The 26,440-nt window shown below is 35.0% G+C and overlaps 4 protein-coding genes across 5 annotated transcripts; 2 read left to right on the top strand and 2 right to left on the bottom strand.

Annotated features, from left to right (window-relative positions):
* Nucleotides 1-11: 11 nt before the first annotated feature.
* On the bottom strand, nucleotides 12-3,856 carry LOC149734949 (uncharacterized). Its single transcript, XM_089880325.1, has 3 exons — nucleotides 2,137-3,856; nucleotides 1,190-1,412; nucleotides 12-396 (listed from the first exon to the last, which is right to left on the bottom strand). The coding sequence occupies exons 1-3, from the start codon at nucleotides 2,198-2,200 to the stop codon at nucleotides 309-311; spliced, it is 375 nt and encodes a 124-aa protein (XP_089736451.1). The 5' UTR covers nucleotides 2,201-3,856; the 3' UTR covers nucleotides 12-308.
* On the bottom strand, nucleotides 1,985-23,692 carry LOC149734947 (NEDD4-binding protein 1-like). 2 transcript variants are annotated; one of them, XM_089880248.1, is made up of 19 exons: nucleotides 22,152-23,692; nucleotides 21,750-21,836; nucleotides 21,241-21,393; nucleotides 20,651-20,758; nucleotides 18,791-18,873; nucleotides 18,062-18,122; nucleotides 10,951-11,023; nucleotides 10,636-10,694; nucleotides 10,166-10,331; nucleotides 9,812-9,966; nucleotides 9,304-9,464; nucleotides 8,745-9,004; nucleotides 8,349-8,526; nucleotides 7,775-7,919; nucleotides 7,387-7,475; nucleotides 6,914-7,120; nucleotides 5,681-5,787; nucleotides 5,238-5,465; nucleotides 1,985-4,635 (listed from the first exon to the last, which is right to left on the bottom strand). In XM_089880248.1, exons 1-18 carry the CDS (start codon nucleotides 22,326-22,328, stop codon nucleotides 5,245-5,247), a joined length of 2,490 nt encoding a protein of 829 aa, XP_089736374.1. In that variant the 5' UTR covers nucleotides 22,329-23,692; the 3' UTR covers nucleotides 1,985-4,635; nucleotides 5,238-5,244. The 2 variants fall into 2 exon arrangements, with proteins under 2 accessions (XP_089736374.1, XP_089736375.1); XM_089880249.1 differs by lacking the exon at nucleotides 21,241-21,393.
* LOC149734948 (lysophosphatidic acid receptor 3-like) lies at nucleotides 11,430-17,422 on the top strand. The gene is made up of 2 exons (XM_089880285.1): nucleotides 11,430-14,182; nucleotides 16,003-17,422. Exons 1-2 carry the CDS (start codon nucleotides 13,508-13,510, stop codon nucleotides 16,474-16,476), a joined length of 1,149 nt encoding a protein of 382 aa, XP_089736411.1. The 5' UTR covers nucleotides 11,430-13,507; the 3' UTR covers nucleotides 16,477-17,422.
* Nucleotides 23,670-26,211, top strand: LOC149734946 (uncharacterized). Its single transcript, XM_089880320.1, has 5 exons — nucleotides 23,670-23,831; nucleotides 23,888-24,004; nucleotides 24,525-24,631; nucleotides 24,723-24,825; nucleotides 25,154-26,211. Exons 1-5 carry the CDS (start codon nucleotides 23,757-23,759, stop codon nucleotides 25,211-25,213), a joined length of 462 nt encoding a protein of 153 aa, XP_089736446.1. The 5' UTR covers nucleotides 23,670-23,756; the 3' UTR covers nucleotides 25,214-26,211.
* The last annotated feature ends 229 nt before the right edge of the window (nucleotides 26,212-26,440 follow it).

Genomic DNA, 26,440 nt, shown 5'->3' with positions numbered 1-26,440 from the left:
ACCCTATAATATTACATTTAATGTGTTTATTTTCGCGTACGTTTGACAACAGTTGACACATATTGCAAATTTCATCTCAACACAACAGTAAAATTATAGTAGGGTGGGGGAAGATAGGACACCTTTTTGTTCTAATTTCTCGTCCCATTTGGTAGTAAACACAGAACATTCAAAGAATTACAAAAACGTAGCCTCACGACTCCCATAGGCCATTGTTAATTGTTTAAAACACGATCGGGATGTTTAGATATTATCTGCTAAAGCTGTCCCATCTTCCCCCCCCCAGTACTCTACATAAATTGTTCGTTTTAATCCATTAACTTATGCAACATATTTTCACGCCACCCTCGCCGCCGGAACTCGGACTGGTCGTTCACTTCGTCCGGAAGAATTCGTCTTAAAAAAGTAAAAAACTATAATTTAGATCATGCCAAGTATTTCATAGTTATCTGCTATGTGTTTTAGATCGAGAATAAGTAGGCGACGTTTTAAACAGGTTATATTACAATGGGGTAAGATTGATACAGTCGTGTGTTTTAGTAGTGAGGATGCTGTTATACAGTTTGGAAATACGTTTTTTACTACCAAATGAGACGATAAAAGAGAATGAAAACCTGGACCATCTTACCCCAACTTAGTTTTGCTTTATGCTTACGGTTTTTCGTATACATTATCATCATAATCAAGTATATATCTAAAGTATTACAGGTTTTCCCATTACTTTATCGTAATCCTATTAATTACAATGTATTACTCAAGCGAGAGATTGATTATACGAATTTCTACTATATTAAAATTATAATCGATTGCAATTAATTATCAAATACAGAAGAAATATAGAATTGTAATGATATCCTATAACCTATATCAGGGTAACGGAGCGTATGAAACATTATCTATAATAAAGCGATTATTCGGCGCTGTTGACAAATTAAAATGTAGGGATTAGACTTTGGAATAGTAGCTCATTGCCACAAAAACCATGCGATTTTTAACGAAATATTTTAACGTGTTTAAATATGACTGAAACTCCAAAAAGATTTTGAAATTATAAAATGATTTCAGATACAGAGATTTAATGTCCTCGCAATTTTACTGTAAAGTCCCACGCAACTGTCCGGATAAAATCGAATACTTAATGCCCAAGTACGCACGCTTAAATAAACAAAATAATAAACATATAACTCACAATGGTTCTGTAGTTCTGTCTCCTTTGCAAAATGAAAATCTCCCGTTTCGCTGCGCGTCTGTGGAACACAACCATTTAAACAGCATTAACTCGAACAAGTTATTATTGGAGTCCCCAGCTGCTTGCCCGTCGTTTTTAGACCCGAAAATTTGATACATATCAGAAAGACGGAACGAAGATGGGTCAGTTAGCTCCCCTCTTTGTGCGACATATGATTGACAGCCTAGAAGGTGAAAATGTTGTTAAATGAATGAATGTAACTTGGTTTATCCTCGCGCGGCAGGGTAAGGGTAGTCGTTCCAACACGGGTGTTCTGTTTCATACGCCTCGTACCCGCTTACAAGTTTTACCGCGTGGGCCTATGTAGCTTTATATAGTAGGGTGGGGAAAGATGGGACACCTTTTCGTTTAGTTTTCTCTTTCCATTTGGTAGTAAACAAAGAACATTCAATGAATTATAAAACCGTATCCTTACGACTTCCACAGACCGTTGTTAATTCTTTAAAACACGATCAGGCTATTTGGATATTATGTGTTAAAGGTGTCCCATCTTCCCCCACTCTACTATATATCAGCAGAGTTTTTGGAAATTATAACGGACAATTTAAACAAGCTATAAGTGACAACTGGGTTAAAGCAACTGACGTTAAGTGTCTTGTCCAAGGACACGTACGCCCATAAAGGTAGCAATGTTAAAATAGCCGGACTGGAATTCAATTAAAACCCACTGTGACTACTCTGGATTTTAGATCTTATAAATCACATGCACAAATTCGACAATGGTATCAAAATATATCCACGTTACAATTATGTAATATGTACTTAATGAAAACATAACTACTTAATGAAAACGTAACATTGCGCATCGACTTTTGAACTGGTGAAACAAAACATAAATTACCACTGTTGTACAATTACTACACATTTCAAAACTGTTGTGTTTTTACCTGTTATAAAAATCAAACTCAAAAGGAGAGACAGTAGGTTTATACTCTTCTGCTTTTGAAACATATTACCTTCAGCAAGCCTTGAAACTGCTAAATTATCACGTTCTTTTCCAGTTGGTTGTTCAGTTTAACGTTAACGAACTGCTTTATATAAGAGACCGCCTTGTCTGGGAGTTTTATACAGAGCGAGAATACGAAAAAAGCAAATGTGTCCGGCGCGCAGTACCAATTATTGCTTGATTCAGCAAGCTGATAGCGTGCTTGCAGTTTAACTGATTATAAACACATTGCGAAATGCAAAACCTGGTGTACCCACATATACGAAATCTAAGCCGCGAAATTGAGCCGCTTTTCTGTTCTGTTTAACAACAAAAATTTCACAAAAATTACAAAACCTAAATGGTAGGTGATGTTATTTTGTGAAATTTCTGCGTTTTGGTCCAAATTTGATGACGTAAAAGGGGAATCACCAAATCCGGCATTGCACATAAAACACGAAACACGATAAAAACACACAAATGAAAGAAATGCGAACTGGACGGTAAATTAATGACATTGCGCAAATTAAAGGTTCAAAATGTAAATAAGTACGTAGCAAACGGTAGGCACTTTTAATAAAAAAACGGGACTTCTTAAACGATTACTTTTGGAAATCGAATGTCAAAAACTCTTATTTTACTGTTTTTAAATTTAACAGTTTTTAAAACTAAGAACCAAAGGTTAAATGCAACAACGAAAATACATTGTGGTTGTGTATCCGTTCGCGATTATGTTATATCTAGCCAGCGAGATTCACAAATAGTCACGTGTTTTGCGTAGTACAATATCCTTATTATACTGCGTGCCAGTTATTAAAATGCGAGGCTAGTATGTAAATATAGTCACTGTTGAGTTTTAAGCGTTTTCAGCGGCAATTTACAAAAAATAAACCCGTAGAATATGTACAGTAGGTTGGAGTAAAGTGGTTCATGTTTTCGTTCTATTTTCTCGTCCCATTTGGTAGTAAACAAAGAATATTTACAGAATTAGAAAACTGTATTCTCACGACCCCCTAGACCGTTGTTAATTGATTAAAACACGATCGGAAAATTTAAATAATATGTGCTAAGGTGTCTTCCCCCACCGTACTATACGACCAAAAAAACTTTTGTACAATGTTAACCATGTTAATCTCATTATACAAACATCCGGCCACAGACGATCTAAATTACTTCCGAGCTTTTAAAAATAAATAATTCACATGCTTTAGTTTGGCAGGCGGTCCGCTTGCATTATTTAGGGTGGCGGTGTATCACTTTAGACGGCTGATAAACTGTTTGGTTATTGGGGGCAAACTAATTAAAAGTGGAAGCTTTTGCGGTACGACAGATGATTTTCGTTAAATATTGGTATTTTTGTTTTATTTTCCGATTTTTGTACTGTGGGGAAAGATGGATACCGTTAGCAGATAAAATAAAAAATACCCGACCGTATTATTACCAATTACAACGCTCCTTTAGAGACAGTTATATCATTTTATAAATATATAGTGCGGTGGGGGGGAGATGGGACACCTTTAGTACAAAATATATCAATATCCTGGTCGTGTTTTAAACAATTAACAACGGTCTATGAAAGTCGCGAGGACAAGGTTTTATAATTTTTTGAATGTTCTTTGTTTACTACCAAAATGTAGAATAAAAAGGTGTCCCATCTTCCCCCATCCTACTATACTTTGTTTACTACCAAATATGACGATAAAAAAGTGAAAACATGAACCATCTTACTTTAAACTGCTATATGTATTAACGAGGTTTGATTAATGATTTTCCTATTTTGGCATTATAAACTAAATTTAAATTTAAATTATTTGACCGTGTGCAGAGTACGTCACGTGATATTGGTAATTAAGTGACGTCACAGTTTATTGACGTCACAGACTATGTTTAAAACGCTTTTCAGCCAAACTAGTTATCGTTTATTATTAATATTAAACGTAAATTGGCGAAAATGCATTTTTGTCAGTCTGTGAATAGAGAAAAGGACTTAACCGATTAAAGGATTATAGACGTATAATTGAAATACATATAACGTTACCCAAATACTCATTCTGTTTTAATGGTAAAACGGACAGTTATGAGAAATATATTTGATTGATTAGTTTTTAGAAACTAATTAAGCTTAATGATCAGTAGCGGTGTACTGTGTGTAGATTGAGTTTCGATTTTGTGATGAACCGTTTTTAATGAAATGTGTCCAAAATTACGTTTTATGTTAGAGTTTTTAAAATGTATTAGATTAGGAACGTTTAGGCATTTAAGTCGTTTTAAAAAGTCCCGTTTCGTAAAAACATTTAGACGCGCGTTGGAAAATGTTGCGAGCTTCATAAAAATCGCCCGATTTTCGTTGAAAGGCAGCAAAAAGTGATGCCAAACTAAAAACGTGCGGGTTAGGCAGCAAGAAAAGCCAGTGTTGCAAAAACGTTAAAATCGCGCGTATTCCTGAAAAACGGGTTTCGTTCTGTGAAAAAATGAGGAAATTTGTTAGTTGGGTAAATATGATTAAATTTTTAAAATAAAGAAATATATAAAACACATTTAAACGGTTTGCAGTTGGAATTTAAATGTCTTTGATGCAAAAAATACGAATTTCGGTAGGTGTTATAAAAAAAGTTACGGAAATTATAAAAATTAAAACTGATTGGGAAAAATATTTCCTCAAATCATTTTATGGCCAAAACATACTAAAAAATCTCACAAAAAAACAACTTAGAATTGGAATAAGCTGCTGGTAACATTTTTTCCTTTTTGGAAAAAAAGAATTTAGTAAAAAATAAACAGCTCTAACAAAAAACTTATTTCTGCCTCAGAGGAAGAAGTTATATTACTAAAAAAGTAACTATAGTAGAGTGGGGAGAGATGGGACACCTTTTCATTCTATTTACTCGTCGTATTTGGTAGTAAACAAAGAACATTCAGAGAATTTCAAAACTGTATCCTTACAACTTTCATGGAACATTGCTAATTGTTTAAAAAAACGATCACGACATTTGAATATTAAACGCTAAAAGTGTCCCATCCTCCCCCTACTTACTATAAAAAAGTGATTGACAGTGATCTTACTTCTGCCTTAGAGTAGGAAATCCACAAGTAGCGTCAGGTCGTTGACGAACGGATGATCTCGAAGTAACTGCCTCACTTCATCCGGCTTATTTGGGAAGAGGTCAATTAGAGATTTCTCTAACGCTCTTCTTTCCGGAGGCAGGGAAGTGGAGGGGAGGGGTGGGGGAGGAGGGCAGAAAGGAGGGTTAGAAGGAAGAGGAGGCCGCATCGGGCGGGAAAGATTTGATCCTTGGATGTTGGAAAAATTAAAAAAATAATAATTTAAAGAAATTTTAGAAACTTTAAAAAATGGTTGTTTGGAAAAAAAAACATCTTCAAAAACGAGTTCAAAAACCGTTAAAAATATATTTTATTTATTATTTTGTCTTGTACTGGACGTGGAAACGTCGGTAAAATAACAAGTTGACCAACATTTAAAATATACTTGAAATAAAATGACTCACCCTGGGACGGAGTTAGCCATCGAGATTGATTCTTCACCGATCCCCATGAGTTCGGCTGCATACGAGGATTACCGCTGAATATCGTGTTGGGGGGTGGGGCTCGTTGGCTGGGAGGGAGAATATTTTTATATGGTTTTTGTAAAGTATGGGTGATTTTTTTGGGTTACTATAGTTTAGCTATAGCGTTACTACGTTTTTAGTTTGAAAAATATTATTACTGTTTTTTTATTTGGAAAAATTTTGATAATGACAATTTTCTTTTTATGACGTCATATTCGTATGTTTATCATGACGTCATCACAGTTAACCCAGTTGAAAAGCAAAGTCGCTGACAGTAGTGCTTGTACATATACGATGTTAAACATTTGTGGTGATGCCGCATTGCTTATTTATGATATTCTGTACGAAGCGCCGGTGCCATGGCCAGTTACTAATGGTACACCTGGCACGTATTGAGAGACAATTTTAAGCAGTGCAAACGTATATTGCAACTTTTTGAATGAAAATAGTAACAGAACAGAAATTTTAATTTCCGCAAGCAAAATGTGACGACGGTAAATGAAAATTCAAATATATATTTTATTTTTTTTTATTTAAATTCCGTGAATTTGATTATTGCGTTCACTTTTGTTTTCTTATACGTACTTTAATATTATTTCGTTGAAATATATGACTTATACTGCTAACAACATTCATTGGCACCCACGCGTAATTTCGATTTTTAAATCGATGCAGTTTTGGAAACGAAAGATTTTTTTGAACGAAAATTGTCGGTTTTTATATTTTCGAAATTGCTTAAAACCAGGTGAAGCGTAATACACAGCGTGCAGGTACACTGTTTGACGTTTATTTTACGGTCGGTATACTGTTGTCGCTTCTACCCGAAAATGAATGAATGTAATTTAATTATCCTTGTGTGGCAGGAAAACAACAGTCGTTATAACGTGGGTGTTCTGCCTTATACACCTCGTACCTACTTACGAGTTACCGTTTGTAACTTGGAAAATATTTGTATTTTTCGTAATGTGTGGCTAACTATTTAGACAATGTAGTAGCGACCTAGGTTCGAGCAATCGGCGTTAACTGACTTGCCCAAAGACACATAAGTCTACAAAGGTAACACCACCGAAGCCTCCAACGTCGAACCCATAACCTCTATACGAGTCTATCGTAAAAGAGACGCACTGTCGATTCCACCCCAGCGCCTAAAACACCACTATAAAACATATATACCTTGTAGCAAAAGATAAAAACTGGTCCAAGTTCGGTCCATTTCGTCCACAGGGGTCATCGGGCGGCATAAACAGATCTCCAACAAATGTATACATCAGCAGGTTCTTGTCAATAACACGACGAAAATCATCCTTATCACGTAGATCACGGTACTGATCGTTTGAAACGATAACTCCGTCGTTTTGAACAGCTAGGTTTAATACGAACCTGGGAAAATTAAGTTTGATGTAATTTTGTAGCAAAACATGTCCAACTTTTTGGGATAAAATGTTACTTTTTGTAATTTTCCAGCTAAAAATGTCTAATTTTTCCTAATTTTTTAACAAAAGATTATTTTCTTCATTTTTTAGCATAAAGATAGTTATTTTCTCCGTTTTTTTGACTTTCCAGAATACGTAGCGCTGACGCACGATTTTCGGCGACACATGTAGTTATATGACGTCACATGTTGCTACATGACGTCATACACTTACCCATCGTCATAACAAACCACATTACGACCATTGACTTCACGCGAAGGTGTAATCTTCAAAATTCCTTGGCTTTCAAGGTCGTAAATGATCTGCGTGAAAAAATCATGGCAAAAAAATGACGATTTTTTCGTGATATATTTTCTATATTATGATGGACTCCGTGCTTTTATTGTGAAGCAGCTTCGTGATTTTATGATATGATTTGTGACAAGATAAATACAAAAATATCAAAAATCGTGAAGGCCTTTCATATTTGTGAAAAATGATATACATATCACAAAAAATCACGAAATTAATGTAAATTTTTAATATGATCACTCACAAAAAAATATTTTTTATAAAATATGATAAAACTATCTCACGAAAGATATCCGAAGCAATCGTTTACCTCTTGGTCAATTGTAGGCGGATGTCCTTTACTGCCTTTGCGGTAATTTGGTACGAAGCATGTGACGTCACGGTGCCCACGTGACCAGAAATAATTGACGCATATCGCAATACCTCGGCATGAGAAAGCATTTCCATTACCATGACTGTAATATATGTGAATTAGAAACGTGCATGTTTAAAATAGTGTTATAACGACTGTTGTTACAAAGCTACATACGTGGTAACTCGTAAGCAGGCATGAGTTGTATGAAACAGAACACCTTTGTTATAACGTCTCGTTTTTCGGCCACGCGAGGATAAAGTAAGTTACATATGTGGTAACTCGTAAGCAAGCATGAGTTGTATGAAACAGAACACCTTTGTTATAACGACTCGTTTTTCGGCCACGCGAGGATAAAGTAAGTTACATATGTGGTAACTCGTAAGCGGGAACGAGGTGTATGAAACAGAACACGGGTGTAAACATTCTTTGTTTACTACCGAGTTAGACGATAAAATAGAATGAAAATATGTACCATCTTACCCCAACCTAAAAATGGTCTTCATATAAACCAAATAACAAACATTAATACCTCACAGCAACATTAGGCCCATCAATAATGATAGGTCTTAGATTTGGTTTCCCTTGGTTTCTGGATAGATTGAGAAGTTCTTTGTTTGAGAGTTTTCCCCGATGTTGTGCCTGTACTTGTTGCATTTGTGCTGGGGGGTGGTGGAAGACTGGTCGGGGTTGGTTAAACCTTGGATAATCTGTGATCAAATATTAAATTATGTAACTTGCTTTATCCTCGTAGAGTCGAAAAACGACGGTCGTTATAACACGGGTGTTCTGTTTCATAAACCTCGTGCCCGCTTACGAGTTGTCATGTATGTAACTTTGCCAACAATTAACATTCAGCTAAGGATAAATAAATAACATTTATTCATTTATTCCTATCCCTATTATAAATAGATAATACTATACTTACGTAATTGGAGCGGCGGCATTTGGTGCATAACCGGATTATACTGGTTTACAGCTGCCGTGGGCGGACTGTGCTTGTTTGGGGAGCTGTTCAGCCATTGTTTAATGCTTCCTCCTGGTGCGAGGTTACTGTTTGGTACTGGTGTAGGCTGCGTAGACGTGTTTTGTTTCGGTGGAGCGTGGCTGCCACCTAGCGGCGAGTGTAAACGCTTTTTAATGCACACTAGACGTTTGTTGCCAGCGCTACCTCTTGATTTCACTAACCTGAAATTTAGAGCTAGATTAAACTAGATATAGATAAAGTATGTATGTATGTTGACTATTGAGGTATACTGTAACATATATAGGTGTCTTATTATACACAAATCACACATGGTGTATTCATACACCTCATGCTCATTTCCCAGTTATAACATGAGTGTCTTCTTGTATATTCATATACCTTATACTTACTCTACAGTTAAAAAGGCTCCTTTTAAGGTTTGTACAAACGGACGTCCAAATACCACCTGATCACCAACTAAAAGAGTTGAATACAACACACCCATGGTATTAGGGCTTACTTGTATGTAGAATCCCTTTCAAATATAGATTGCGACAATTTATTAAAGAAGTTGTTTGATAAATCAGATGATGGTTCAAGTTTAAAATGGTTGATGAAATCTTTTAACATTTCTCGTTTGTTTACGCTGTCTTTTCCTCTGTTTGTGACTTCGTATGTGTCCTGCATGAAAGAAAGAGAAAAAGGGTGAAAAAGAGAGGTTTGTAAAAGGAAAAAGGCGACTTGGAATGAAAATAATTACCAAAATAAAGTGTAAGAATAAATAAATGTAATTGTAGATAATTTTTGGGAGGTTTTTTCCCTTTGCATTTTCTGACTGACAATTTAGACAACTCATAAAGAACTAATGGGTTGGAGCAAATGCTGTTAAGTGTCTTGCCCAAGGACACATATACTCCCATAAAGGTAGCAGCATCAAGCCTCGAACCCGTAACCTCCAGGTTAGAGACAGGCTAACTATTGTGCTACATTACCGGTTTGCCATAAATTTTAATCTGAAAAATGATTACCTTTAGCCATTGCTCTATTTCAATAATTTCAGGGAAATTTGAATGTGTTGATTTTGTTGTTGATTTATTTGTTGTTGTTTTTTTTCTTTCATCAACGTATATGACATCATCATCATCTTCGTCCTCGGACGAGACAATTACAACGTCGTTCATGTCTGTGACGTAATAAAAAGGGATTATGACGTTACAACTTTATAAAATTATTGATAAATTATGATGTCACAAATTATTGTCAACTTCTCGTGCTTTACAAATTTGGACGTCCCAGTCGTAAACCCTCGTTTTTAGAAATTACAACATCACTAAGAATGACACACCAAACTATGACATAACCAATATCCACATTTCACTCACTGTCACTGGGTGAAGGAAAACTCATAAGATCAGGTGTAGGGGACTCCCTGGCCTCAAGAAGTTTTTTCTCTTTCATTCTGTGAAGTTCTTTTAACGCGTCGTCAAATGTGACGTGGCCGCCGTGACGTCGTAGTAAGATTTCTATGTGTTCATCCTCGAAACCAATCTGAGAGAATATGGCGAGTTACTAGGGTGGGAATTGAACCTACAACCACTTGCTTATTGTTTTAAAATGGGTACAATTTTAAGAGGTTTGAAAGGTGCAATGGCACAGTGGTTAGCAAGCCTGATTATGGCCCATAGGTTATAGGTTTGAGGCTCGGTGCTGCTACCATCGTGGACATGTGTCTTTGGGTAAAACACTTAACATCAGTTGCAGTGTGCGTGTTGTGGTTGGAACTGGACCAAATGTGGTCTAAATCTAAGGTTGCCGACACGAACCCCACCCATATATAATGAAAGTAACTTACTTGTTTCATTGTTCTCTTTATAAACTTCGCTTGTTCGTCAAACCCACCACCCGTGTGACCTGCATGAATACAATATATAGTAGGGTGGAGTTCTATATACATGCAATATAGTAGGGTGGGAAAGATGGGACACCGCTTTATTCTATTTCCCCGTCCCGGTAGTAAACAAAGAACATTCAAAGAATTATAAAACTGATCCTCACGACCCATAGAAGACCGTTGTTAAATATTTAAATTACCATTAGCTTACTTGTATACTATGTGCTAAAGGTGTCCTCTCTTCCCCCACAGTACTATATAATAAATGTTACTTACCATTTGTACTTGCATCATCATCAGCAAAAGCTCTGCTTGTCCCAGGTGTATCGGCAGTTGCACCTACTTCTATCTGTAAAAGAAATTACGTTTAAAAATAAATACATAAAAAACGTTTTGTGGAGATGTAAAATTTGTGTGGCAATACAAGCTGTTATTTAGGGGGGTATTACAGCTTTTTAAAAACGATACCGAAATCATGAAATTGAAACAACGAAGAAAAAGGAATTAACAGCAAAACAGCAGTTGTTAAAACACGCTATGAAAAAGAAATGTGAAAAGACGTCATTTAAATAAGCGCGGCAGTTGAGCTTAAATTATAAAGAGCTTGCAAGTAGCTAAGGTTGGACTTGAACTCTTCACCTTTTGGTTTATAGTTTTGATTAATTCGTGACCTTTTCAACTTTGTACAGCTGTTTTGCCGATGTTAGCACGTTATTTAGCGCTAACCGTTGCGTATTATGATGAATCAGGACTGTTACTAAATAGAACTGCGTGGGACATGTCTTTCTCGGTAATAGCCAGCTAGCTGACATAAGAGAAAAACATTTACACGTTTATGAAACGATTCCGTTTCCGAGTCGTGCGCTGCGTTTCCTTGGCACATAACACCGTAAACAAATGACTTAACAAACGCTGTAACAGATAGAATAACTGTCGCTTTGATTGAAGGTCGTTAAGGGCAGGGCATAACGTAGTTTTGTAAACAAAATTTATGCATGTATTTTAGTCAGCATCAGTTAGCTGTAACGTTAAAAATGACTACCGTTTTGCTGCTAATTCCGTTCGTTTTACTGTTTTAATTAATCTGATTTACGTAGTTTTGTGAACAAAATTTATGTAGTTTTTTAGTCAGTGCCAGTTAGGGCTAACGTTATATTGTATTTTAACGACTGTCATTTTGCTGCTAATTTCCTTATCTTTGTTTTTTTTTTTTGATTAATTTGATCTTAGTTATCGTATTCAAAGAGATAAATAAAATGTTCTTATAACGCTGGTTATAGATTAATTAAAACACCGAAGAGCAGGGAACTAGCAGCAAAACTACAGTCTTTAGAACAAAAGCGGGGTTATAATCTTTTACGCATAAATTGCCCCAAAATCGTCGAATGTGTATTTTTGTTATAGTGTAGATATAGTGTAGGACAAATATATACCCTTGCGTAAAACCCTAATCTAATAAGTCAAACTTACGTAATAATAAATATCCTGTAATGTCATATAAGGTGCTTAAAATGTGTCATACCCGGCAACGCAAAAAACGTCATATTATAATGTGTATGGTGATTAGAACGTTACACTAGCGTATTATGAATGTTGTGATACAAGACGGACAAAATTAAGTGTGAAAGAGATCTTCATCCTGCAATTGTTTATTTTGAGATCATAAAAGGGGCAAAAGTTAAGGAAGTATACACTTTAAGCTTACAGAGTAGTATATATATTGCATGTTTTTTTTTATCTTTAAGGACTTAAAACAGTATAGAAAATTAGTGTAGTATAGTAGAGTGGGGGAAGACGGGACACCTTCAGCACATAATATCCTAGTATCCTGTTCGTGTTTTAAACAATTGACAACGGTCCATAGGAGTCGTGAAGATACGGTTTTATAATTTTTTGAATGTTCTTTGTTTACTACCAAATGGGACGAGAAAATAGAATGAAAAGGTGTCCCAACTTCTTCACCCTAATATATATATAGTTTACAGATTGTATCCAGCTTGAAAAAGAGAAATTTCGTTATAATAATTTGTGGTCCAATTTTTTGTGGTCAAATTTTGTTATAAAAATACCGTTTTTGTGGTCGATCATTTTGACAGCCTATCGGCGTCATATACGTCCAAAGTTCAAAACTACGATTGGAGTAATAAGGATATGACGTGTTATAACAACACGGGTCAAAAGATTCACATCACGTCTGCGCATGCGCAGTAAAAGAAATGGAAAAAAGCGAAAGCCTTGCACAATTTAATGCTCACTTTGCATAATAGGCTAGACTGCTAGAGTATGTTGCAGTTGTGGCATAAGTCACGGCCTACTAGAGGTATATCTCTAGTAGGCCGTGTATCAGTCTAAAATAATCTTCAACTTTTAATGACCAAATGCAAAGCGATTTTGTTAGATTCTACCGTTAAGTGGCAGTTTTAAAAAGATCCCGTTTTTGGAAGAGAAATAAGGTTATCAGTTTTACAATGCATGTTTTTATGGCAAAGAAAAGTTTTTAGAGTTAATGCGTATTTACTGTCATAACATGATTGGAACTTGGTTGATTTTGTTAGGAATAAAATACTTTTAACAGATATTTTGCCAGAAATATAAGATTGAAAATGCGTGTTTTTTGTTTAATAAAATAGTTTTTACAGTCAATAAAAGATTGAAATTTTGTTTGCTTTCATTTTCATTACGTTGTAGATCGGTTCAACGTGAAGTGTTTAGTTATTATTGTGACGTTACAGAGCGATCTGTCGTTAGTTACTGTGACGTAACAGAGCGATCTGTCGCTCAGAAAGTATGTAAACAAATACTTGAACGGCAACAGCAGAGAATATTGGAAAATATGACGTCATTTCAAGGCCTTTTTAACACTTCAAATCTAACCGGTTCTACAAACGTGTGCGTAAACACGGAATCGTGGGGAAAAGCAATTACCGCCATAGCCGGGACACTTATAGTGCTTGGGAATTTCTTAGTTGTTGTTGTACTAATGCGTCTACCAGCCCGAAGATTTAGGCCGTTACATTGGTTCATTGTACAGCTAGCCGTCGCGGACTTTTTCGTGGGTTTGATCGTTCTTTGGATCGGTACATTTTCATCTTTATTTTTGGACACAGTTTCGCTTATGAGCGGTATTGCTACATACGGTGTTCTAGCCGCTGCTACTTCCACGTCTACACTGGGCGTACTGTTTATAGCAGTTGATAGGCACTTCTATATATTGAGACACAGAAGGTATAAGCAAATTATGACACGGTTACGAGTTGGTACAGCGATTGTTGTGGCTTGTGTCGTCCCTGCAACGTTTTTCGTGGTCGTGCCTGCTTTTGGCTGGAACTGTATTCAATCCTGCGATTGTAGGCTGTATAATATTGACCAGAATAGAAGATATTGTTTTGGAAGTCACTGCTCACAAATGATGACACCTTTTAGAGGGGAGACGGTCTTGGGAGGGGGAATTTGCTTGTTGCTGTTGTTGGTCGTTTCTGTTTCCGTGTACGTAAAGATTTTTGTGCAGGTATGTTGAAATTTAAGTATTTTTTTAATTTAAGGAGTCTTTAAAACGGTGTAAAGAAGAAAAAAGAAAAGTTTTTTTATTTAGCGTTAGTGTTAGCTGTTAATTGTCTTATAATTATAATTTAATATTATTGTCTTGTATAATTAATTGTCCTATACAAGAACAAACACGCCAAAAAAGATAGCAGCCGAGCGTCAAGCCTTGAAGCTGTAGCCGCTATAGGTTATAGAAAATGTGCGACAAAGCGTTCCAATTTATTACATAATTTAACCCACGCGAAGTTTAACAGCGTACATTTTGCCGCAAAGTTATTAAAATCATAAAAGGAAGTGGTTTTAACACAAACAAACATGACAGCCCATTTGTATGATACGATTTTCATTTAAAACGTTTTAGTTTAAAAACTAGTTTAAAAACTAAAACCCTTTAGTGTTAAAGCGTTAAAAAGAATTTCCAAAAATACCGTGCAAAGTAACAAACATTCGGTATTTTTGGCAAGATTACGGCTTTAAGATTTATAGGGTGCTTGAAACGGATGCGATACTTCAAGTTCTGAAGTGTATTGCAATGTTACTGCACGAAGTAGCATTGTGGAGTTATGTTGCTCATTTTTGGTGCGAAAATTGGACCGAGTGACTCGAAAGCGTGGGATGTTATAAAACGAATAGCTGTTGTTTAAATTTAGATTTATGTAAGGTTTGGTTCAAGTCAAAAACAAGATGCGATATGCTACATTATGTATAGTAGGGTGGGGGAGACGGAACACCTTTGCTTTAGCACATAATAATCCAAATATCCTGATCGTATTTTAAACAATTAACAACGGTCTAAGGGAGTCGTGAGGATAGAGTGAAAAGGTGTCCCATCTTTACCCACCCTACTATATATATCCTAAAATTTAATTTCGTTTTATGTAATGCGTGGCAAGTTAAAACAAAATTCGTAAAGTTAAAAAATGCGTCGGGCTATACGTAATTTATTTATAAACTGGCCAAAATTTAGTTTATTCCATGTAATATGTGCTAGGCTGCAACGAAATACGTTTCACGCGATCTGCAAAACAGAAATTTGTTTTTGGTTTGAACGACAAAGCTATTTGTGACGTCATGCGTGACGTAGCCAAGGTAAACAGAAATCTTCGCAGAAAGAAGTTTGAAAATAAACACGCCTTGCCAAAACATGACGTCGCAAAATGACGTCATTAAGTGACTCATGACAATTGAGTAATGCTGCGTGCATGCAACTGTACGTTGTTGTTTGTGTGGTAATAAGCACGTATTGTTGTTTGTAAATGGACATTGTGACGTCACAGGAAGACACTGACAATGACTTTAGACACGGTTCATATCACTCAAAAAACGGTAGTTAAAAGAAATGCAGGGTAAATAAGATGGACACTCCATCTGCTCCCAATGCTGCTAAATGATTTGCACAGCATGCGTTTAACAATCCTTTCTCCGTATAAAGATGTTGTTTTACAAAAACTTTTGTTCACATGGCAGTTGCAAAGTCAGTTCGTCTGCCTTTAGCCCAGAGGTTATGGGTTCAAGGCTTGATGCGGTTACTGTTGTAGGTGTAAATGTTCTTGGACAGAAAATTTAACGGAAATTTCTTCAATCCAGTAGTCCATTTTGGTTCATCCAAATTGATACATTAGATAAAATAACCACCCACAAACTTACATAAGTATAGTAACTCGTAAGTAGGTACAAGGTGTATGAAACACACGTGTTATAACGACTTTCGTTAGCCTGCTACAAATATAAACAAGATATACATATCTAACCACTAACTAAAATAACACCAATTATACCCCACAGGTTCGATTCCTCACAAAAACAACAGGAAGACAAAGAAATCGGCGAAACTCAGAAATGCAGATGATAAAAACAATGCTAATTGTCCTCAGTGGTTTTGTCTTCACCACTGGACCTCTAGCCATCCTATGCGTTGTTTCTTACTTTCACAATGTCCGGGAGTTGCATAATACTATGAGGATACTGGTTGTGATCAGCACGATTAACTCAATCCTCAATCCCATCTTTTATTTCTGGAGGATCCCGGATCTGAACAGCAACCTCCGCATTATGATTCGAGATTCCTTGATCTTCTGCTGTCCTTCTTGCTTTGCGGATGATAATGGGGTCCTCAGAGGTAGGAAGAAACTATCCTCTGTAAAGCTTAAGACTTCTTCCAACCCACGAAGACAGAATGTGAGGCAGAGTGAATCAAGTCTGAGTTTACAATTCAAGATGCCAGATAGGGAAATAACACGATCCAGAGACAACAATTGAGTCAAGCAATAATTCTTCTTCTGGTGGGAAAAAGCGAATAAGTGCCCAATTTTTCAGTTGGAAACAGAACTTTTTTTAGTTATACACATAAGAAGCTAACTTGGTAAGACAAAGAGATTTACAAATAAGCCAAGTAACATACGAATTTTTGTTTTTTCTGGAAACGGCACGATTTTACCCAAATTTTTGTGTAAAAGACATAATTTAAAATTGAAGCTTAAATTTTGTGTAGACACTAATTTTTTGTGTTTGGGCACCAGATTTTTGTTTGGTCTTTGAACACAGTATCAATTCAGCCCGTACTCCTAATGCATTAGTCATCCATTTGTACAGGAAACTATTTTTGGTAGAGTAAATGCATGCCCACTTTTTGCGTGTATATTGAAAAACTAACAGCTCTAAGGATATTTATGCAAAAACTATTGTGTTTTATGCCATTTTTGAATATTTTTTGACTAATTTTGAACTGTACCTATATTGTGTAGGTTATATTTATTAATTAAATACAATTTATATATATAATATATATGCTATTGTCACAAATAACATTTCAACAATATTTCCCAACATATTTTTGCATATCTATTGAATTATTAGTCCAAAAGATATTATTTTGTTACTTCTGCTACAAGGTATAATCTAAATAATCTTTAAGCGGCTTCTCGTATAAAAACCAAGCACATTTCCCGATGAAGTGTTGTTGAATGGCAGTTGAAACATTGGAAATACACTCAATTTTTATAACAGATGAGCCACCAAAAGATATTATTTGCAGAAATTGTACCATAAAATTGTAACACAGCATCACATTACTACTACTTTCCTCTTTCATTATATTATTACCTTCATTACACCTAAGTCGTATATTACCGTTATTTATTATCATTATGTATTGTGTTTACAACTGCCACCACAAAGTTCTGTAATACAAGTCTTAACATTGAAATTCAGGTTTTAAATGACGTTTAGCAAATTTTAAACAGTCTGTAGCACTGTTGTCTATGTTTTAACTAATGTCTATGTTTTAACTAATGTTTTTTTTCAAATCTTTAAAAAATTATGAATATATATAATATAAATATATATATATATTTAATTATTTTTTTTAAGTTCAACAAAAGAATCTAAAAAAAACATAGGTGTTTTACACCAGGACTAACTTCTGAGACTAACCAGGCCATTCTAATCTATAAAAGTGTTTTTAAAAAAAAAAAATTTAAACTAATGCAAATTCTATTGTATATATAATTGGGTAATGACATACAGTAAGGTATGCCAACGCATTAAAATAAGAGGTAAGCCAAAGACATACCCTGTATTTGTACAGAAGAACATCGCAAAGCAAAGTTTAGCCAGTTATTTATTAAAAACTAAAGCACATTGTGTTTGAAGCCCACATGAGATATACAATTTGTGTTCTACATGAGATATACAATTCAATTAGGTTTAAAATGGGGTAAAAGCCAACTCTGGCGTAAATACCAGATTTATGGGGTGTCTTGCTGTAGTAGAAATAAGAGGTAGACCAAATCTGGCTAATTTTCTCAAAAAATGAAATAAGATAAGAAATAAACCAAGCACTTACCACTTCCACATCTGAGTCAATATAAGTTGCCATTGCAGATGAAACAGAATTTGTTCTATCTCTAAAAAAATAAAATGAAATTATACGGATGCAAATATGCTTTGAACATAAAATATAACAAATTAAGGTGTTTCTGAAGATAAACCTGAGGTTTTTTTAACATAGTTTTAAATTAGTTGCTAAAAAATCATTTAAAAGAAAATTATTCAACTGTATAGCCTATACTTCGAACAAAAAACACAAACTAAGCTTTTCGTCTAAATTTCTAGTTCCCCATATTTTGAAGCTACTTTCAATTTAGTTCCCTACTACACATACACACTGAGTTATAATGTGATTGGATTGCGTTTATTATCAGGTAGTCAAAAGGTTGTGTGTTTAACAAAACAAAAAGTTGCAACACAGGAACTATTGTTGCACCACTGGTACTCCATTTGAATATAAACATATGTCGTAATATATTTATTTGTACAAAGGACATTCAGTCGTACTAGGCTTTTTACCTTGTACAAAATATTTTCAGTCATAATATTTTTACAATGGTTTGACAAATAAAGGAAGAGACGACCTAGACAGTAGACACTAGACATTCCCTGTATTTGTACACAAGAACATTGCAAAGCGTAGTTTAGCCAGTTACATGAAATACACAAGTTAAAAATTTTGCTTATTAATATTATACTAATCCACACTTTTATAATGGCTATATAACAAGTTAGTTTAAATCACCTTATGGCATCATTTCCTTGCTTTATAATTGTGATCCTTGCAGAAAATTCTCTTCCAGCAGAGTTTATCATACCTAGCAATTCCTGTAAAAAAACACATAAAGATTAATATACTATATATTATATATATATACGAAAGTTACACAAAAAAGCAGAAAAACTAAAAATTAATAAATGTTGGACTGTTGTTACAGTACCATGGATAGGCCCTAAGTGTTTTGCCCACAGAAATATACGCTCACAATGGTAGCAACGAAAAGCCTTGAAGGTTAACCCATAGCTAATAGGTTAGAGACAGGCAGGCTAACTATTGTACCACGGCACTGGCCGAATATAGTAATATACTACTTGTAATAAACATATGATATTTATAATATATATATATATACATATATACATGTTTTAGCACATTTTTTTAATTTGTACTAATGTTAAATGCTACTGAAAATATATAAAGTGTGTCAAAATTATTAAAGAAATGTATGAGAAACAGGTAAAAATGTATATTATGGAACAGGTTTATTATGACATGAGTGTAACATACAGATAATAGATTGGATTGTTATTCTGGTATTCCCATTTGTTAATGATTAAGTTGATCATAAGTTAAAGGGTAATCGGTGCTTTATTTGTACAGCAAGCATTGCTATTGGTTGGTTGGTCTTTAAGGGTGGGTTGGAAAATAACATTAACTTAAAGAATGCCAACAAAAAAGTGATTATGCCATAAAAATAAGTAGGTATGTAATAAACATAAGTAATTATGCCATAAAATTAAATATTAGATGCCATAAACACACAGTGAAAGTTAAGCTTAAGCCTGTGGAATGTTAATGTCAAAGTACTTAGAAACTTAGCTATGTTAACAATAGAGTTATGTTAACGGTATTTAATTGCCTATTCCTTCACCAAGGGGCTTTTATATTAGCTTTCTTTAACCAAGAGGCTTTCATATTGGCTTAATATACCGTAAGAAAATTAGAAGAATGTTTAACCTGTGAAATGTCAATGTCAAAGCACTTAGCAACATAACAATAAAGATATGTTAAGGGTATTCAATTGCCTATTCATTCACCAAGGGGATTTCAAATTATTGTTGGATAAGGAAACAAGCCACAGGTTTCCAGAGAAATATTTAGGTTTTAGTGTCACTGTCACAAAACTCTAATGCAGTATAGGACTGTGGGGTAAGATGGGTACAGTTAGCACATAATATCCTTTATTTTTTAATGGTGTTTAAACAATTAACTATGCTATTTTAGAGCCATTATTGTTAAACATTTCTGTGAATATTGTTAATTTACTAGTTACTACCAAATGAAACAATAAAAGAGGATAAAACTTGGAATAACCTACTCCAAAACTACTATATAATTCTTCGATTGATAATGGTTAACAATATACATTATGTGTACAGCAGGACACACAGTATCAAATGACTATATTCACTTTACAACACATCATGTGTATAGTGTATCGGGTGTCTTTACATTTGTACTTTTTACATTTCGAAACAATGGTTTCAAAAGCGTTGCTAAGGCACCTTGTCCTTGAGTGTCTCACACTAATCTCATGAACTTACAAATAACAGAACCAGAGTAACATCACTTAATACAGGTCTCAACACCTTAACAGTTACATTCTATTAATATATAGGTTGTAAATTAATGAAATCCCACCCTGATCTGGTGCTCATAAAGTTAAAAGATTCTTGTATAGTGAAATACAGTAAGGATCTGGTGCTACGAAAACGTAACAGACAAAAATTACGTCCAATTATTTGTACAATAAAAATAAGATATTTTTACTTAAATGCCAATGTCAGTCTAAAATAGGGTATTTTTATTTGAATATGAAATTACCTTTTTAAGAGCTGGTGAAAGGGCTAGTAGTGTCTCTACTTGATCTTCCACAGCGTTTGATATTTTGTTGTTAAATTCAACCACAGATTGATCAGTGCTTGAAATACGCTGTAATCATAATTTATGTAATACTGTATTGAAACATTTTTGACTAATTTTGAACTGGTCCATATATTGTGTAGGCTACATTAGTACATTTATTATTTAACTGTAAAAAATTGTATGCTAATGGTCACAGGTAGAATTTCTGATAAGGTTACAATATTTTTCCAACTTATTTCTGTAAATCATTTTGAATCAACTGTTCAAAATATATTGTACATTAAATACAGGAACTTAAGCGTAACAGAGCAGTAAACCTGCTCCGCTATGGTACATGCACAACAATGCCACACAAAAATTAGTACAGGGTAAATGAAAGACTGACTTCCTATTTCCTAATATATATGTATAGTCAAGCAGAGTAGGAAAAGACAAAATTCATAAACTTTTTTCTCTCCGAGTAGGCTAATGAACTGAACATTTTTTTAGTCTGGGGAACAATTTTAAGCATATATTATGCATATACAACACCATTATTTTACACCTACTGGGTTATCATAATCAGTCGCCATTTTATGCAGTTCCATTAGGTAAGACACAGCCTGAACAACTTGCATTTGAGAGCCTTGTAGTTTGTATGAAGAATGCTCATATTTTATCAACACACAGAATTTGAATTCAAGCTGGTCATGCCAGAAGCCCTGGTAAAAATAAGGTTGTTTATAGGAGTCACGATTTTGAGGTTTGGGATACTTAACAAAATCTGAGGTGACGTTATAAAAATACAATTAGAGCTCTGCTAAAAATAAAGTTGTTTATAGATGTCAAGTTATTTTTTTTTAAATCTGGAGTGACAATATTAAAAATAAAATACAGTTAGACACATAGTTGTAAAACATAGGGAACCTTATTTATTAAAGTGGCGAATGCAATATACTTTGGCTCTGCCATAAACTTGGGTGTTATAAGTTATAGCCTATAACATATGATGTCAAACATTACAATGTCCTATAAGATTTAAAATTTTTAACCAACAGTAAAACCAAGGGCCACTTACAGTAAATGCAGTGAACACACAGCGTGGCATTTGATGCATCCATATTATTTCTCGCGCATCTGGATTGCAAATCGCTTTCACGTAGGTCTGAAATTAATAAAGATAATTATTTTAACCACAAAACATCTTATAAACTGTTACTGGCAGGCACAATATGTGTCTGGACTAAAGCAGGACTTTATTTTTGCACCAATGCTTCTATGCTTGACGCTGATAATGATAGGCGTATGTGTCCTTGGGCAAGACACCTCGGACATTTCTCCAGCCCATTTGTCACAAATGAGTTGTAACTTGTAGCACCTTGGGTCCCAGTGTAATAGGCCAACTCTGGCCTAAACCTAAGGTCCCTAACCATGCTGTAGGACTTCACCCACAGAGATTAAAATAAAAGTAAATAGCTACCTTCGCAGAAGTAACATTCGCAATATTTCCTCGTACTCTTATCCATATCATCCCATCATTCTCTTCTTGTGGAATTTTCAACAGAACGGAAAACTTTCTTTCTATATCGTCTCTTTTCCTTGTAAGTTGTTTCGCTTGTGAAGCAGTAACAACAAATTCATCTTGTGAATCTTCCATTTTAGTTTGTTTAGCTCTTTTCGAGAAGTTCTGCAGAGCTAGTCAACTTTTGATTTCATTTCCAGTACACCATGTGTTGTTAACTTGTTGGTCACATTATAACATTTTTACTTACAAAAAAGTAAAAACATTTACACAAAACTTTTTACTTGCACGGTAGTACTAATATTAAGAATCTAGAAGGAGTTAGACAAATTAAACAATTTGTTACAGTGCTTTAAGCCTGCTTTGAAAAGATTTTAAAAATACAGTGAAATTATACAATCATGTTATTATATAAACTATTTTGCAAAGTTAAACTAGTTTAATTAGCTTTGACATAAGAGTTGGTAATTATAAAAGAACTGTCTGTGTATAAAAAGTGGTCTACCTTAGGCGAGACTAAAGTATCTACCGTTTCTTCGTAAACAACGAACGAAACCGCGGTATCTATATACTATGATTGCCCTGAGTAATACAAACATTACATCAGTCTTTTCTCCAATGTCTGTATAATGGGAATCTACTCTCGTTTCGCTGCTGCGCGGTATGTGTGAAATGGGCACGTTGGTCGACTCCGACGATTTCAACGCTTTTCGGCGGGAATAGACACCGTCAATTCCCGTCAGTTTTGTGCGAGTTCTATGAATAGTAAGTAAATGGTGCGAGTCCTAAAAATGGAAACGTAGGAAACTGGGCTAGATTGACAGTGCACATCAGGATATTCAGAGCCACCATAGAATAACATTGCTTAACTAAAATGTCCAAACCGCTAGGAACATTTTTCGCATGCATTTCTGACGCCCGTGCTATAAACCGTCTCATACAGACAGAATTCATTTTAACGACCGTGGAATATCACAACACGTCTATAGCTATATCTGCCAGAGTTTGTATACCGACTCTGGTATAAGCAATTTCCTAGCAATGTTAGCAATAGCGAACTTAAACAGGAAATTAACAAATTAGGCTAACACCCGAGGTAATCTGGTCCCTATACAACGTTATACAATGTGCCTAATCACGGGAAAAGATACTGTTGGCTGCTGAAGAAAATGTGTAACCTTTTTAAAAGCAGGAAATGTGTAAAAAAAACAATACTAATGACATTCTGTAACGTTTAAATCCAAAAATCTCGCTAAAAACAACATTATTTCGTTAAATCGACCCTATATTGCGATTTTTCATACGTCATAATCGTTCAATATCTCGAAATAATGCCAATTTAATAGGCGCCTTATAATCCAGGATTATAGCGGGGCATAAACAATTTATTAAATCAGAAAGTTTCGTATAGTATATTTATTTCAGTCTTTTATTGTGCAATATTTTAACTCAGTGTTATTACATCGGATTTTGTGTAAAAAATAGCAAAATTATTAAAGTGTTTGTTTTTAATACAATTTAGTTTGAAATTGTTGTGTACAGTTTGGTAGAAGCAATTTTAAAATGGCGGACAATAATGTTTTTGATCCAACTGCTGAACTCATGGCATTACATGGCAAAATGGAAAAATACAGACGAGTAAGTATATATTTATGCAATGCTAAAGCAAGATTGGGAGATATATTGTTATTTAGGTTACTTGGCAAGGAAACTCGAAACTGGACAAAAGTTTTCAGCAAAAAATTAACGAAATTATTCTCGGCTGGGAGGCGGACTTGGACAAAATAAAAGCAGAAGACGAAACACTTATGGTGAGCTTTTATCGCCCTTACATTGCTTGCGTTTAAAGTTCATAAAGGGTAGGATAGTCCGTGTTTTTATGCTGTTATCGTCCGATTTGGTAGTAAATGCGGCGCTGCTAGATCTGCGTTTGCGTCAACTGCGCTTCGTGGTTATTTTTTTAGTGTGATGGGCGATCTCTATTATCCTGGTCATTAAATGTCCGTCCATCGCAGATCGCATCATAATGACCTGCCCAGAGGCGTTTGTCGTGCCAGGATTTTATCGCCGCTTATGTACTGGCTTTGGCTTTGATGAATATTTTGTAACGAACGCATGACGTTATGCAGGGGTGCGAAATATTATGCAGTTCCCACAGTAAACACGTTACGACAGTAAACAATTTTTTTAAAAGAATTATGAAACTGTATCCTCACGGCTCTAAAGTGGCGTTGTTAATTGTTAAAAACGCGATCAGGAAATATATGGACCACTATGTGCTAACTGTATCCATCTTACCCCACAATTCTATACTGAAGCTGTCTCTTTTAGGAAGCGATAAAGAATTTCAGTCGGGGTGAAACGTCTGATAGCAACCAACTTAAGTACGAGAACAGAAAGCACAAAGTAAATGGAATACACGATCAGTTCCTTAGAAGGTAAACGACCACGTATGAGTTATTTTTTTTAAATTTAACAAATTAAGTTATGTTTTGTTAAATTAAGCTATGTGTTTTTTTTTTCATATAGCGTTCAAAAAGTAGACTCGGCGCATTTGGAACAAATAAAACGTACAGCCGACGTTCTAGACGAAACTTGTAAAGAAATGATGCATTCTCATCTCGAAAAATCGGTTTGTGTACATTTTATGAGCTATATCTTGATAATCTAGTTCTGCCCTACGATAACTAAAAATTATAAGGTAATGGAACAGCATATATAGTAGGCTGGGGCAAAGTGGGCCATATTACATATACCCCTTTTATTGTCCCATTTGATTGTAAACAAAGAATGTTTACAGAATTAAATAACTGTATCCCCACGACTCTAAAATTGTGAATTGTTAAAACACGATTAGAAAACATTCTTTATATTATGCCAATGTATGCAAAATATGTAGTATCTATCTTACCCCACAGTACCATATAACTAAGTAACAACACAAGAATTTATACTTACAGTTAAAAGAAGACGTCAAACAAATGAAAACTATGGTACATACACTTGTACAAGACATGTAAACAAAGTTATTTAGCTCGGCTTTAACTTTAATTGAGATCGAACTTTGTATTTTAATGCGTTCAGTCACGGTTATTTATACTATTCGTTTTTTTGATGATTTTTTTGCGTTTTGGTTTTATACTTTTACATGTTTTTTTTTATTAAGTGAGGCAAGATAGTATTGATAGATATAAAGGTATAATAAGCCGCTTGCGGCACAGTTGTTTAGATACTTAAATTAAATGATAGCCAAAACAAGGTATTTAAACTTAAGAGGGATTTTACAACTAAATTGAGTCTTATACGTTTCCAACACGGAAAATGGTGGATTTTACGACCACTGACAAACATGAAAAAGGTGGGCTATAAATTCTATACGTAACACAAAATATTTTATAGTGTTGCTTCAACTTACCAAAAAAAAACGATGATCCAGAAAGTCAATCTTGTAATAACTAGCCGATTGGCTGGGCTTCTGTGTCGTTACAGCCTGTTGGCAACACTCTTATCTTCCTTTAGGAACTTCACCGTCTTTGGTGGTGTCACACCGTAACGCAGTTTTGTGGGATTCTGGTTTCGAAGTTCTTACAACAGACAACACACTCGTATTTAAATCGGCAAGTATCGACTTTTATCCCTACCAAACACAACCTTATTCAAATAGAAGTCCAGACGAACCGATTCTCAGGACATTGCTTTGGTTGATACAAAGCATTTGTTACAAGTGGTTGTATGGTCACTGTGTTATAAGGTTTAACAGCTTAAACATAATACCCTAAAAAATATACTTTATCTATCCAAAGTTTGCTATTAGTAGCGCATAAATGAATAACAGTACTTTTTATACCTACCCTAAACGACTTTCCCAAACGCCTGCGCAGTAGGCTACTAATCTAAACCTAAACTAGCTTTCACTAAAACAAATAGTTCCTAACGCTACAGCCACCGAGCCAGTAATGGGCAAAACGAGGACAAAAAGCGTGGGGCGCTTTAATAATAATCGAAAACGGAAGCGCTCTTCCATATATAAGACACGCGGCCAGCTGGCTCTTAGGATCCCTTTAATCTTAATGGCTGCGTAGTTTTGTTGTACAATGACTTTGTGGTCTTGCAAAGAAAGCCACAACCTTCTATTTCCAATAAACGGCCTCGGGCCTATAAACTAAAATCACGCGCAGCAGATCAGTATGGCGCAACAAAGAATTTTGCAGTGTCACCAGTTTTGGGCTCTTAAGGACACGTCGCAA

This window comes from Ciona robusta, chromosome 6, assembly GCF_009617815.1.
Source record: "Ciona robusta chromosome 6, ASM961781v2".
In the NCBI taxonomy this organism is placed as follows: Eukaryota; Metazoa; Chordata; class Ascidiacea; order Phlebobranchia; family Cionidae; genus Ciona; species Ciona robusta.
The sequence above is the reverse complement of the archived record's forward strand: the minus strand, read 5'-3'. Positions and strand labels throughout refer to the sequence as shown.

Bases quoted from the DNA above. Each gene is read 5' to 3' on its own strand.
- LOC149734947 (XM_089880248.1), bottom strand. From the start codon at position 22,328: ATGGAAGATTCACAAGATGAATTTGTTGTTACTGCTTCACAAGCGAAA. The intron at 20,759-21,240 runs GTAGGTGTAAAA...TTATGATTACAG, and splicing joins CGACTGATTATGATAACCCA to CGTATTTCAAGCACTGATCA. The intron at 5,466-5,680 runs GTGAGTCATTTT...CCAACATCCAAG, and splicing joins ATGGCTAACTCCGTCCCAGG to GATCAAATCTTTCCCGCCCG.
- LOC149734949 (XM_089880325.1), bottom strand. From the start codon at position 2,200: ATGTTTCAAAAGCAGAAGAGTATAAACCTACTGTCTCTCCTTTTGAGT. The intron at 1,413-2,136 runs GTAAAAACACAA...TTCACCTTCTAG, and splicing joins GAGTTTGATTTTTATAACAG to GCTGTCAATCATATGTCGCA. The intron at 397-1,189 runs GTGAGTTATATG...TACTTTTTTAAG, and splicing joins GACAGAACTACAGAACCATT to ACGAATTCTTCCGGACGAAG.
- LOC149734946 (XM_089880320.1), top strand. From the start codon at position 23,757: ATGGCGGACAATAATGTTTTTGATCCAACTGCTGAACTCATGGCATTA. The intron at 24,005-24,524 runs GTGAGCTTTTAT...TGTCTCTTTTAG, and splicing joins CAGAAGACGAAACACTTATG to GAAGCGATAAAGAATTTCAG. The intron at 24,826-25,153 runs GTTTGTGTACAT...TTATACTTACAG, and splicing joins ATTCTCATCTCGAAAAATCG to TTAAAAGAAGACGTCAAACA.
- LOC149734948 (XM_089880285.1), top strand. From the start codon at position 13,508: ATGACGTCATTTCAAGGCCTTTTTAACACTTCAAATCTAACCGGTTCT. The intron at 14,183-16,002 runs GTATGTTGAAAT...TATACCCCACAG, and splicing joins ACGTAAAGATTTTTGTGCAG to GTTCGATTCCTCACAAAAAC.